The 13,263-nt window shown below is 59.6% G+C and overlaps 1 protein-coding gene across 1 annotated transcript in view; it reads right to left on the minus strand.

Moving 5' to 3' along the window:
* ZNF618 (zinc finger protein 618) overlaps positions 1–13,263 on the minus strand; it is an 83,996-nt gene that overhangs the window by 51,763 nt on the left and 18,970 nt on the right. The window contains 2 exon segments of the mRNA XM_068164196.1: positions 3,803–3,841; positions 12,929–13,006. Of these exon segments, the coding sequence (XP_068020297.1) occupies positions 3,803–3,841; positions 12,929–13,006 (117 nt within the window).

Below are 13,263 nucleotides of genomic sequence, written 5' to 3' on the forward strand. Positions count from 1 at the left end.
CCTGGCCTTCTCCACACCTGCTGCTCCTTGGAAGGCTCACCCAGCCCTCGTGGGAAAAGCCATCTATGGCACACTGCAGCTCTGCAAAATGCTCTCCTGCCCTTCACAGATCCACAGAATGGGTTGGAAGGAACCTTGAAGGTCATCCAGTTCCAGCCCCCTGCTTTGGGTGGGAGGAGAGGGGAGGTTTGCTCATCCAGCCTGGCATGAAACACCTCCAGGCAGGAGGCAGCCACAGCCTTCCTGGGCAGCCTGTGCCAGAGCCTCCCCAGCCTCACTTGAGAGAATTTCCTTCTCCTCTTCACTCTCAGTCTCCCCTCTCCCAGCTCAAAGCCATTGTTCCTCATCCTGGCACTCCCAGCCCTTGGCCAGAGTCCCTCCCCAGCTCTCCTGGAGCCCTTCAGGTCCTGGAAGGCTGCTCTGAGGTCTGCCTGGAGCCTTCTCTTCTCCAGGCTGAACAGTCCCAATTCTCCCACAGGGGAGGGTCTGCAGCCTCTGATCATGTTGGTGGCCTCCTCTGGAGCCTCTCCATCATCTCCAGGTCCTTCTTATGCTGGGGGCCCCAGAGCTGGAGGCAGTGCTGCAGGTGGGGTCTGAGCAGAGCAGAGCAGAGGGGGCAGAATCCCCTCCCTGTGCTGCTTGCTCACACTGCTGTAATTGATGCCCCAGAGAGAAGCACCTGACAGAAAGCAAGGTCTTGCTGGATCCTTTAAACACTGAGAAGCTCTGGAAGAAGGCAACAAACCATCCCTGCAGTGCCCATGAGCCTGGAGGTTCTCAATGAGACAGAAATAGCAGGGGAAGAGTGGAACAATGCAGACATCTGGAAGAGAGAGGCTGTGAGCAGCCAAATCAGGCCACAGAGGAATAGCACTGGAGCAGCAGGCCAAACAAAAATAGCAGGAAAGGAAAGATCAATAAAAAGTGCCTAAAATACATGAGGAGCAAAGGGACTGCCAAGGGAACAAGCAGGCCATTGAGTGGAGGAAGCAGAAGAGCTGTGAGGAGGCAAGCAGGGCAGCCCAGGGATTGGATCCAGCTGCAGGGGCTGGGCACAGGGAGGGAAGAAGGCAGCTGAGCAGCTCCTGTGCAGCTGTGAGGAGGGGAAGGGGAAGAGGACTCTGTCAGGAAATGCCAACCAGCTGCACTTGGGAAGAGCAGCAGTGGCTGAGCAGCTCCAGGTTCACTCTGCAGGACAGGTGACATGCACAGAGTGTTCCTCAGCAGGGTGGGTGGCTGCGGTGGATCCTCTTCCCCCAGCCCCTACACCATCTGCTCTGGTGGCTTGGTTGTGCCTCCAGCTCCTTCAGCGGGGTGAGACTGTTCTGGGAGAGCAGTGAGCATGGCAGGTAGCAAGGGGGTTCAGCAATCCCTGCCCTGGGGAGGGTCAGATCTGCACAGCCCTGTGTGAGGATGGCAGCAGGCCCTGCCCCTCCTGCTGCTCCCAGGGCAGGTCCCCTGCAGGCTGTGCAGAGAGCAGCTCCTCATCCCTCTTCTGCCTCAGAGACTTCTTCTGCCTGTGCCTTTCCACTCCCAAGATCCAGCCAGCACAGAAGCAGCAGCTGTGGCCACAGAACCCCTCCCATGGCTCCCATGACATGGGGTTTGCCCAGGAGCCCTTACTCTCCACACCTCACCCTGCCCTGTCTTTCTTAGCCAACACAAATTCCTGTGATGGGTAGAAGGGTTAAAGCTGAGAGAGAGAATCTCGTTGCACTAAGTGGTTCCCAAGCTCTGGCAAAAAAAAAGATACCATGTTCAATACCCAAGTAACAAACCCAGCACTCACACAGCCCAGCCCAGAACACCACAGGGCTCACTGTCAAAACTCAAGAGCAAGGAGGGGCCCACAAGAGGAGTTTGGAAAGATTGAAACACTGGCAGGGAGCAGAACACCCACAGGAAAAGAGACAAAAGGAGGTGACAGGAGCCTGGGCAAGGCTCTCCATCCCCATGTCAGCGAGGCTGCAGAGCCCATCCATCTCCCCTGCAGTGGGCTCCAGCAGAGGGCTGACACTGTGTGATGGTTGGTTGCTACTGACAGGTTTCAGCTCAGGGCTGAGCACTTTCAGTGAAGTCAGTCCTGCTTCCTTCTGCACACACATAAAGCCAAGACTCTCCCAGGCTAACCCCAACTTTTCACCTGGCACAGAAGGGGCCTGAAAAAACAGCAGTCCAAAAAAGGGAGCATTGCTCTACTGTTTAATTATTCTTTTTCTTGGCTATTTAACGTTTTTATAACCACCCAGGGTAAATTTGGTGCTTCCAGGCTGCCCTCTGCAACCAGCAAGGTCGGCAACTTACCTTTCCACGGCAAAAGGTAGCTCTGACCTAACATGACCATAGCAAAATCCAGGCTGGCAGAGACCTCAGCAGGTCTCTGTCTGACCTCCCGCTCAAAGCAGGGTCTGGGCTCAGCCCAGCTTATTCACAACTTGATCCAGGCTGCTCTCACAACCCCCAGGGCTGCAGATGGCACAACCTCTCTGGACAACCTGCCCACAGCATGGGGAAGAGCTTCTCCTCCAGCACAGCCTCAGCCTCTCCCCTTTCCACTCCATCCTCATTATCTCTCCTTGTCCTGCCACCATGCACTGCCTGGCTCCATCTATCCAACCATCCCCTCACAGGGGTCCTGCCCCCAGGACCCCTGCTCTCCCCTGGGCTGCCGAGGTGAGCTGGGGCAGAGGAGCCTGTGCGGAACCCTGGGGTTCACCAGCGACCTGCCTCGGGCAGGGGCAGCCCTCCCCCCCAGACTGAAGATTTAGAACTGCTCCGGGCCTCGATCACACCGCAGGGGCTGGCGGCACCGAGCACCGCTGCTCACGGCCGCGGTCTGCCTCCTCTGCTGCCCAGCTGCCCGAGCCCCCCGGCTGCGGGCTCCGCCGCGCTCCCTCTGCCGCTGCGCTCCCTCTGCCGCCGCACCTGCGCGCCCCGGGGCGCCCCCTGCCGGCCGCGCTGCCGCCGTGCCGCAGCTCCTGCCCCTGCCCCTCCGCCTGCTGCCTCGGCTGCCGCCGTGCCGCAGCTCCTGCCCCTGCCCCTCCGCCTGCTGCCTCGGCTGCCACAGCGCCGCAGCCCCTGCCCCTGCTGCCTCGGCTGCCACTGCGCCGCAGCTCCTGCCCCTGCCCTCCGCCTGCTGCCTCGGGTGCCACACCGCCGCAGCTCCTGCCCCTGCCCCTCCGCCTGCTGCCTCGGCTGCCGCTGCGCCGCAGCTCCTGCCCCTGCCCCTGCCGCCTCGGCTGCCGCCGTGCCGCAGCCCCTGCCCCTGCCCTCCGCCTGCTGCCTCGGCTGCCGCTGCGCCTCAGCTCCTGCCCCTGCCCCTCCGCTCCTGCCCCTGCCCCTCCGCCTGCTGCCTCGGCTGCCGCTGCGCCGCAGCTCCTGCCCCTGCCCCTCCGCCTGCTGCCTCGGCTGCCACTGCGCCGCAGCTCCTGACCCTGCCCCTGCCCCTCCGCCTGCTGCCTCGGCTGCCGCTGAGCCGCAGCTCCTGCCCCTGCCCCTCCGCCTGCTGCCTCGGCTGCCGCTGAGCCGCAGCTCCTGCCCCTGCCCCTGCCCTCCGCCTGCTGCCTCGGCTGCCGCTGAGCCGCAGCTCCTGCCCCTGCCGCTCCGCCTGCTGCCTCGGCTGCCGCCGTCCTCTCTCCCGGCTCCCCGCCCCGCCGCATCTCGGCAGGGGGCGAGGGGATGCTGCGGCTACCAAACCTCCGAGGGGCAGCGCCCGCCGAAGTGCCCTGCGCTGCCCTGCGCGGCCGCGGTGCTGCCACACGCCGGTCCCCCCTTACGCAGCCACGGCGCCGTCGGTACTTACTGCCTTGTGAGGCTCCTTCCCCTGAGGCAGCTTCCGTGTCTGCAAAGAGAAAGAGCTGCACTTAGATCTGACCGCCGGCTCAGCCCGGGCTGCGCCGCGGCCGTGCCCGGCCCTCGCTGGCTCCCTGCGCTGCGGCCGCGGCTCTGCCCCGCGGCTCAGCCCCGGCGCCGCCACGGCGACCCCAGCCCACAGGTGCTGCTGGGCAAAGGCCTGCGGCCCGCCCGTACCGGGGCCGTGGGGCCGAACCCGGCCCCCTCCGGGGCTGCTGTCACAAGGCAGCTGCCCGCGGGGCTCGGGAAGAGCCTCCCCGCCGGGCGCTGGTTTCCCACGTTGGCACCGGGGCCAGCACCCAAAACGGGGCTGGCAGGGGCACCCCTCCCCTGGCCCTGCTCCTAGGAGCTTCAGGGACCCTGAGAGGGCGGTGGGTTGGTGCAGGCTGCGAGGGGCAGTTTCCTCTCCTGCTGTCCTTCGGCTGTGCCCGGGGAAGCCCCCAGCACCCCCAGCCTCAGCCCGGTGCATGGGGGCTGCCAGGCTGGGCTGACACATCCCGACAAGCCCACTGCCACTAACGAGCTCAGGAGCACCAGTTTCATGATGCCTGCTGCAGGCTAAAGCCACTCCTGGGAGAATTGCTGGGCAAGTGCTGTCAGCTCAGGAAAGCAAGCAGCAGAGTGCCCCCAGCTCAGCCTCCCACGGGAGACAGCACAGCCACCACGGAGCCTCCACCAGACAGCTCATGAGAATCCCCCCGGGGCTACCATCCTGCTCTTACAGAAGATGGCCCAAGAGTCCCCCTCAGGCCTATTCCATCCTACTCTTACTGAAGATAGGCCAGGAGAATTGCCCCCTCCAAAAGCTGTTCTGTCCTGGTCTTACTGAAGGCAGTGAGAAAAGATGGAAGGAAAAGTCTCCCCTGCTGTCACATGTGCAAAGAACACAGCAAAGATCATGGAAGGACAGAGTAGTCTCAATTGGAAAAGGCCTCTAGGATGATGGAGTCCAACCACCAACCCAACACCACCATGGCTGTTGAACCATGTCCCAAAGGGCCAGGGCCACACATTTCATCACATTCAAGCCCTGGGTGAATGCACTGGGCATAGCTGCAAGCTGGCTGCCAAAAAGCAGAGTTCCAAGTCAAGGATCACAGGTGATGAGCCACTTGGAAGTGTTCTGTAGGCATCCTGAACTGCCTGTATCTGATCCCACACTAGCTAATAGCCCAACTCTAGCTCAAGACATTCACAGGATGTCAAGGGTTGGAAAAGACCCAAAGAGATCACCCAGTCCAGCCCCCCTGCCAGAGCAGGACCATACAACCCAGCTCAGGTCACACAGGAACACATCCAGACAGGCCTTGAGAGAAGGAGACTCCACAACCTCTCTGGGCAGCCTGCTCCAGGGCTCTGGGAGCCTCACAGTAAAGAAGTTCCCCCTTGTGTTGAGGTAGAACCTCCTGTGCTGCAGCTTACATCCATTGCTCCTTGTCCTGTCACAGGGAGCAAGTGAGCAGAGCCTGTCCCTGTGCCCTCCCTCCTGACCCCCAGCCCCCAGTTATTGATAAACATTGATTAAATCCCCTCTCAGTCTTCTCCTCTCCAGACTAAACACTCCCAGGTCCCTCAGCCTCTCCTCACCAGGCAGCGCTGCAGTCCCCTAATCATCCTGGTAGCCCTCTGCTGGACCCTCTCCAGCAGACCCCTGTCCCTCTTGAGCTGGGGAGCCCAGAGCTGGGGAGCCCAAAACGCTGTCTGTCCGTGGAGCCTGCACTGCTCTGCAAACCAGGCTGCAGGACCTCAGCCCTGCTGCTGAGCTGCAGATCTGCAACCTGAAGTGATGAGCACTGCTTACTCCTTTCCTTTCCTTCTTTCTTAGAAGTGAAATAAAACCAGAGGGCTGTGGGTTTGTGACTCTCTGCATTTCCACTTGATGACCCTGCCTGATGAGATCGCTGTTGCAGGCACCTGGGTTGGTTTGGCACAGCCTCACCAAGCGAGGGCCTGGCTGAGGAGCAGCAGGCACAAACCTCAGCAGGCTGAGCACCAGGCCCTGGCCTTCTCCACACCTGCTGCTCCTCAGAAGGCTCACCCAGCCCTCGTGGGAAAAGCCAGCTATGGCACACTGCAGCTCTGCAAAATGCTCTCCTGCCCTTCACAGATCCACAGAATGGGTTGGAAGGAACCTTGAAGGTCATCCAGTTCCAGCCCCCTGCTTTGGGGGGGGAGGAGAGGGGAGGTTTGCTCATCCAGCCTGGCATGAAACACCTCCAGGCAGGAGGCAGCCACAGCCTCCCTGGGCAGCCTGTGCCAGAGCCTCCCCAGCCTCACTCTCAAGGATTTCTTCCTCCTCTCCACTCTCAGTCTCCCCTCTCCCAGCTCAAAGCCATTGTTCCTCAGCCTGGCACTCCCAGCCCTTGGCCAGAGTCCCTCCCCAGCTCTCCTGGAGCCCTTCAGGTCCTGGAAGGCTGCTCTGAGGTATCCCTGGAGCCTTCTCTTCTCCAGGCTGAACAGCCCCAACTCTCCCACAGGGGAGGTTCTGCAGCCTCTGCTCATCTCTGTGGCCTCCTCTGGAGCCTCTCCAGCAGCTCCAGGTCCTTCTTGTGCTGGGGGCCCCAGAGCTGGAGGCAGTGCTGCAGGTGGGGGCTGAGCAGAGCAGAGCAGAGGGGCAGAATCCCCTCCCTGTGCTGCTGCTCTCCCTGCTCTGGCTGCAGCTCAGCACTCAGCTGGCTCTGGGCTGCCAGGGACCACTGCTGGCTCCTGGGCAGTTTGTCACCAGCTGACCCCCCCAGGTCCTTCCCCACCCACCAGAATAAAGCCAATATAAAACCTTAAGTAATGTTTTAATCTCATATTTTGGTTTTTTTTTTACTTTATGAGCTTCAGCTATTAAAGGCTTTCCCCAGCCTCAGCCTCCAGCCCTCTGTGATCATCTTCATGACCTCCTCTGGACCCTTTCCAGACAGCAGCATCAATAAACCATCACAGATCTGCACCATGCATGCACCAGGCCACATCTGTGATCTGAACAGCTCCAAGGAGTGCTTCAGTCAAACTGCAGGAGAATACAGCAGCACACAGCTGGAAGGAGCAGCCCTGTCTCAACTGCTAGGAGATGTTGTTACCCTTAGTCATAAGGGCAGACTGGAATCTCCACAAACTAAAAGCCCCCTGAAAATCCCCTCTCAACCCACTCCAAATCACCTCTGGGCTGAGACCAAGCAATCACAGCTTTGTGAGGGCTGTGAGCGTGGGGAGGCCTGCAGGAGAGCTGGGACACAGGCAAGTCCACTCCTGGGCCTCAAGTGGCTTCTGCAGCTCCTGGAAAAATCTGCTGCAGGCTGGGAAACTTCCACAGGACAAAACAGAGGCTTGGGATGCAGAGGGCAAAGGATCCTCCCAGTCATGGAATCCCAGCCTGGGGGAGATTGGAAGGGGCCTCTGGACTCCCAGGTCCTCCTCCCCAGAGCTGCTCTCCAGCAGGTCAGCTCCCAGCCTGTGCTGCTCCCTGTAACCACCAGGCCAGCCCAGGGGTGGTGGTGGTGCAGTACCAACCACTTCTGCAGCACATCTCAGATGGACCTGCCAGGAACAGCCTTCAGGCCTGCAGACTCATCCTGTTCCCAGCACTGTTCCTGGGACACTTCTGGGGACAGTTCTCACTGCATCAGACCTCAGGAGGCTTTCCTCCATCAAATCCTTCCTTCTGTCTTCCTACCTCTAGGTCCCTTTCAGATATTGAAATGCAGCTCTAAGGTCTCCCTGGAGCCTTCTCTTCTCCAGGCTGAACAGCCCCAACTCTCCCAGCCTGTCCCCAAAGGGGAGGGTCTCCAGCCTCTGGTCATCTTGGTGGCCTCCTCTGGAGCCTCTCCAGCAGGTCCAGGTCCTTGCTGTGTTGGAGTCCCAGAGCTGGCCACAGCCCTACAGGTGAGGTGTCCCCAGAGCAGAGGGGCAGGATCCTCTCTCTCCACCTCTGGCAATGGGCAGTCATGGAATCCCAGCCTGGTGGAGATTGGAAGGGGCCTCTGGAGATCACCCAGACCAGCCCCCTGCTCCAGCAGGGCACCCACAGCAGCTTGCCCAGGAGCACAATGGCCAGGGGGGGTTGGAAGCTCCCCACAGAAGCAGACTCCACAACCTCTCTGGGCAGCCTGCTCCAGGCCTCCAGCAGCCTCACACCACAGAAGTCTTTTGTAATGAAAATCCTTATGAGAAACCCTTGGATTGCCAATGCTGTGAGGTTTCAGCAGCAGATAATGATGCAGATGAAACCAAACTGTTTTGCAGCTCAGGAGCAGCAGCTCTCCTCAGCAGGATTATTTCACTCTTCATTTTCAACCTCTCACCTCAGAATGGTTTCAGGCACTGAACTGCTTCAACTCAGACTCCAGCACTGTGCACTCTGCAAACCCACATTTCCCACAGCCTTGATTCCAACAAATCCTTTCCCTGGGCAGATTTTTGCTCTTGAGCAGAGCCCATTCTTGGAAAACCTTCCTCTGAAACTTGATAAACTTGGAGAAGTTTCTGAACAGTTGGTTAAACCAAAAACTTCAGCTGAAGGAAACAATTCACAGCAGTGGTCCCTGGCAGCCCAGAGCCAGCTGAGTGCTGAGCTGCAGCCAGAGCAGGGAGAGCAGCAGCACAGGGAGGGGATTCTGCCCCTCTGCTCTGCTCTGCTCTGCTCAGCCCCCACCTGCAGCACTGCCTCCAGCTCTGGGGCCCCAGCACAAGAAGGACCTGGAGCTGCTGGAGAGGCTCCAGAGGAGGCCACAGAGATGAGCAGAGGCTGCAGAACCTCCCCTGTGGGGCAAGGCTGGGAGAGCTGGGGCTGTGCAGCCTGGAGAAGAGAAGGCTCCAGGTAGACCTCAGAGCAGCCTTCCAGGACCTGAAGGGCTCCAGGAGAGCTGGGGAGGGACTCTGGCCAAGGGCTGGGAGTGCCAGGATGAGGAACAATGGCTTTGAGCTGGGAGAGGGGAGACTGAGAGTGAAGAGAAGGAAATTCTCTCAAGTGAGGCTGGGGAGACTCTGGCACAGGCTGCCCAGGGAGGCTGTGGCTGCCTCCTGCCTGGAGGTGTTGAAGGCCAGGCTGGATGAGGCCTTGAGCAAGCTGGGCTGGGGGGAGGTGTCACTGCCCATGGCAGGGGGTTGGAGCTGGATCTTGAAGCTCCTACTCCAGCGTGCTCAGCACCTATTCTGATGACAGCTCAGCTCCTCAGCTGGCACAGCCATTGGGAGGGTAGCAGAGAGATGATTGCTTCAGAGGGCAATGTAGAAAGTAAATGATCTAAATAAATGATCAGGAAAATCCTCCTTGAGCCCAGAAAATCTTCTCTGGCCCCAGAGGACTTCCAGCCGTGATGGGGGCAGCAGGGAGGTACCTGCGAGGGTTAAACCTGAGCCTTAGTTCTTTCCTTTGCTTTCAGATGCCTTCTCCTCTGGGCAAAACTCTCCCTTTGCTTGGCCTCAGCCCAGACGATTTTAAATGCACAGTTTGCAAGTCTAACAAAGTCATTTCAGCCTTTTTTTGGCCTCCTCTACAAGTGAGAGAATTTCCCTGACTCCAACCACGCCGACCGGCGTCGCTGCTGGTGTCGCTTCGGTGTGCCCCAACCCTGCCACCCCCAGCTTTCTAGCTGACTACCTCCTGCAGGCAACCCAAACCCTTTAATGACTTGCAAAGCCCCCGGGCAGCTCAACAAAAGCCCTGCAAGCACACCAGCTTGAAGGGGCTGGGCTGGAGGCGAGGCAGCGACGCCCCCCAGCCCCTGCCCCGGCCGCTGGGAAGGCAGAGCCCTGCTGCTCCGGCCGCACTCCAGCGGCCCGGCAGGGGGAAGGAGCCGTCGGCCTGCAGGGCTGCAGAGCAGCTCACAAAAGAGCCTTTCAGCTCCACACCATCCCTTAGCTTTGGCTTGGCTTGCTTTACTGTCTGGGTGTCGTGGGGACAGAAGGCAGCCTTCGCAGCCCTGCCCTGGCCAGGCGCAGTGGGACAGTTCCTCACCCACCCTGCTGAGCCTTTGCTGAGCTCCCTGCCTGGGGTCCTCTGTGCCTGCATCTTGGCAGTCAGAGCAGCAGAGAGCAGCTCGCCCCGGCAGGCAGCACATCTGAGCTAGAGCACTTGCAAACTGCCAGGAGATCACAGAGTCACAGAGTATCTTTGCTTGGAAGAGACCTCCAGGCTCATCCAGTCCAACCCTTGACCCAGCACTGCAGGCTCAGCACCAAACCCTGGCCCCAAGCCCCAGCTCCACAGCTGCTGGAACACCCCCAGGGATGGGCACTGCAGCACTGCCCTGGGCAGAACATTCCAGTGGCTGAGAACCTTTGCAGTAGAGCTCCAGCCTGAGCCTCCCCTGGGGCAGCTTGGAACCATTTCCCCTGCTCCTGTCCCTTGCCACCAAGGAGCAGAGGCTGAGCCCCTCCTTGCTCCTCAGGTACATCAATTGCTCCCTGGAATTCTCCAGCCAGTGCCAAGCACCCCAGGGGATCTCAAGAAGCTAAGAAAGTGCCCAGTTTTCCCCTAAGGACCCACCCATTCCTCAAGGCAGACATTGAAATACCATCCTAAAGAACACAGGTGAGCTCCAACACAGCTTCTCCACCATGGAGATGACCTAGGGACAAGGCAGGGGCAGGCACAACATGCAGGAAAGCTCTCTCCAGCAGGATCCCTACACAGCAAACCAGGATGTGGGCAGTGCCAGAGCCCTCAGGTAGGACAGAACAGCTCCAAGGATGAGAAGAAACTGAAGCTTTGCACAGGGCAGAAGTGGACAAGGACCAACTGCAAGAGCAGAGAGGCCAACAGACCTCCACCCTGTGCTGCCCACAAGATGCTAACCCCAGGCTCCCCTGCTGCAGCTCCAAAATGGACACCAAGCTGTACCAAAAAGAGCTTAGAGAGAACCCAGCTCAAAGCAAGGACAACTGGACACCTCCAAACTCCTGTCATCACAGAACCACAGGATGGCTCAGGTTGGAAGGGGCATTACAGATCACCTACTGCAACCACCCTGCCATGGGCAGGGACACCTCTCAGCTAGACTTGGATGCTCAAGGCCTCATCCAGCCTGGCCTTTAACATCTCCAGGCAAAGGGCATCCACAGCCTCCCAGGGCAGCTTATTCCAGAGTCTCACCAGCCTCACATTGAGGAACTAAGCTCCAGTCTAACCCTGCTCTGCCTCAGCTTCAAACCATGTCCTGTACTTAACCTCCCAATGGCTGAGGTTTGTTTAGCTTCATAGCATCACAGCCTGGCTCAGGTTGGAAGGGACCTCGAAGATCATCTACTCCAACCCCTCTGCCGTGGGCAGGGACACCTCCCACCAGCCCAGCTTGCTCAAGGCCTCATCCAACCCTTCTCAAAAGTCCCTCCCCAGCTCTCCTGCAGCCCCCTTCAGGTACTGGAAGGCTGCTCTAAGGTTTCCCTGAAGCCTTCTCCAGGCTGCACAACCCCAACTCTCTCAGCCTGGCCTCCCAGCAGAGGGCTTCCAGCCCTGCCAGCACTGCTGTGGCCTCCCCTGCCCTGCTCCAGCAGGTCCCTGGCTGTGCTGTGCTGAGGGCTCCAGAGCTGCCCCAGCACTGCAGGGAGGTCTCAGCAGAGCACAGCAGAGGGGCAGAATCCCCTCCCTGCCCCTGCTGCCCACACTGCTGGGGCTCAGCCCAGGCCAGGCTGGGGCTGGGCTGGCAGTGCTGGCTGCTGGCTCCTGCCCAGCTCTGCACCCCCAGCACCCCCAAGGCCTTCTCCCCAGGGCTGCTCTCCAGCCCTTCACCCCCAGCCTGTGCTGATCCCAAGGATGTTTCTATGCACCCTAGCAATCAGCTCACACACTAGAGGTCACCTCAGGCTAACAGAGCTCCCAAAATGGCATCTGAATGAAGAAGCCTTTAGTGCTCAGGGGACAGAAGTAAAATAGAAGCAATCAGTGAGCCAACTCCAAATCCTGAAATTACTATTGCAAAACTCTTGCACTGCTGTGATGCAAGAGGGAAGCATTCTGCAGGTCAGCAAATTGCTGCTGCTCACTATGACTGTAGGGATCCTTTTTGCCTTAAGCTGCAGAGTGAAGCTTCTTTTGTAGCACATTCAAAATATCTTTAGGAAGTAGGAGCAGCCTGCCAGTACCTGAAGGGCTCCAGGAGAGCTGGGGAGGGACTTTGGCCAAGGGCTGGGAGTGCCAGGCTGAGGAACAATGGCTTTGAGCTGGGAGAGGAGAGACTGAGAGTGGAGAGGAGGAAGAAATTGTTGAGAGTGAGGCTGGGGAGACTCTGGCACAGGCTGCCCAGGGAGGCTGTGGCTGCCTCCTGCCTGGAGGTGTTGAAGGCCAGGCTGGATGAGGCCTTGAGCAAGCTGGGCTGGTGGGAGCTGTCCCTGCCCATGGCAGGGGGTTGGAACTGGATGATCCTGAAGGTCCCTTCCAACCCAACCCATTCTATGGTCTGTGATGTCTCACAGATGACCTACTGGAAGGCTGCTCTGAGGTCTGCCTGGAGCCTTCTCTTCTCCAGGCTGCACAGCCCCAGCTCTCCCAGCCTGGCCCCACAGGGGAGGGTCTGCAGCCTCTGATCATCTCTGTGGCCTCCTCTGGAGCCTCTCCAGCAGCTCCAGGTCCTTCTTGTGCTGGGGGCCCCAGAGCTGGAGGCAGTGCTGCAGGTGGGGGCTGAGCAGAGCAGAGCAGAGGGGCAGAATCCCCTCCCTGTGCTGCTGCTCTCCCTGCTCTGGCTGCAGCTCAGCACTCAGCTGGCTCTGGGCTGCCAGGGACCACTGCTGGCTCCTGGGCAGTTTGTCACCAGCTGACACCCCCAGGGCCTTCTCCTGCAGGCTGCTCTGGAGCCACTCCTCACCCAGCCTGGATCTGTGCTTGGGATTGCCCTGCCCCAGCTGCAGGACCTTGCCCTTGGCCTTCTTGAACTCATGAGGTTGCCTTGGGCCCAGCTCTGCAGCCTGCCCACATCCCTCTCTCCCATGAGGGCCACAGAGCCAAGACAGCCCTGAAGTTTATCCTGTGACTGGGCCACCCAAAAGGAGCTTTTCTGATGAAGAGAGCAGCAGTGAGGCATCTTGAAGAGCTTCTTGAGCACAGCCCCTGCCCCTGGCTGCCCCCCCAGCCGTCCCAGGCCTGAGGTACCTCGGTGTGCCCGCACGTGGGTCTGGAAGCAGTTGTAGTACTTGTACTTCTTCCCACAGATTCCACACTCATAAGACCCTGGAAAAGAAGAGAGAGAAGAGAGATCACCACGTTGGCCCAGGAGAAACAGCCTCACCACAAACACATTCAACAAATCCAAGTGCCAGGGGCTGCACTTTGGCCACAACAACCCCAGGCAGTGCTACAGGCTGGGGGCAGAGTGGCTGAGAGCAGCCAGGCAGAGAGGGACCTGGGGGTGCTGGGTGACAGCTGCCTGAATATGAGCCAGCAGTGTGCCCAGGTGACCAGGAAGGCCAAGGGCATCCTGGCCTGCA

The sequence above is a fragment of the Melanerpes formicivorus genome, unplaced genomic scaffold, assembly GCF_026170545.1.
Source record: "Melanerpes formicivorus ecotype bairdi unplaced genomic scaffold, bMelFor1.0.p_v2 SCAF_77, whole genome shotgun sequence".
Classification (NCBI taxonomy): domain Eukaryota; kingdom Metazoa; phylum Chordata; class Aves; order Piciformes; family Picidae; genus Melanerpes; species Melanerpes formicivorus.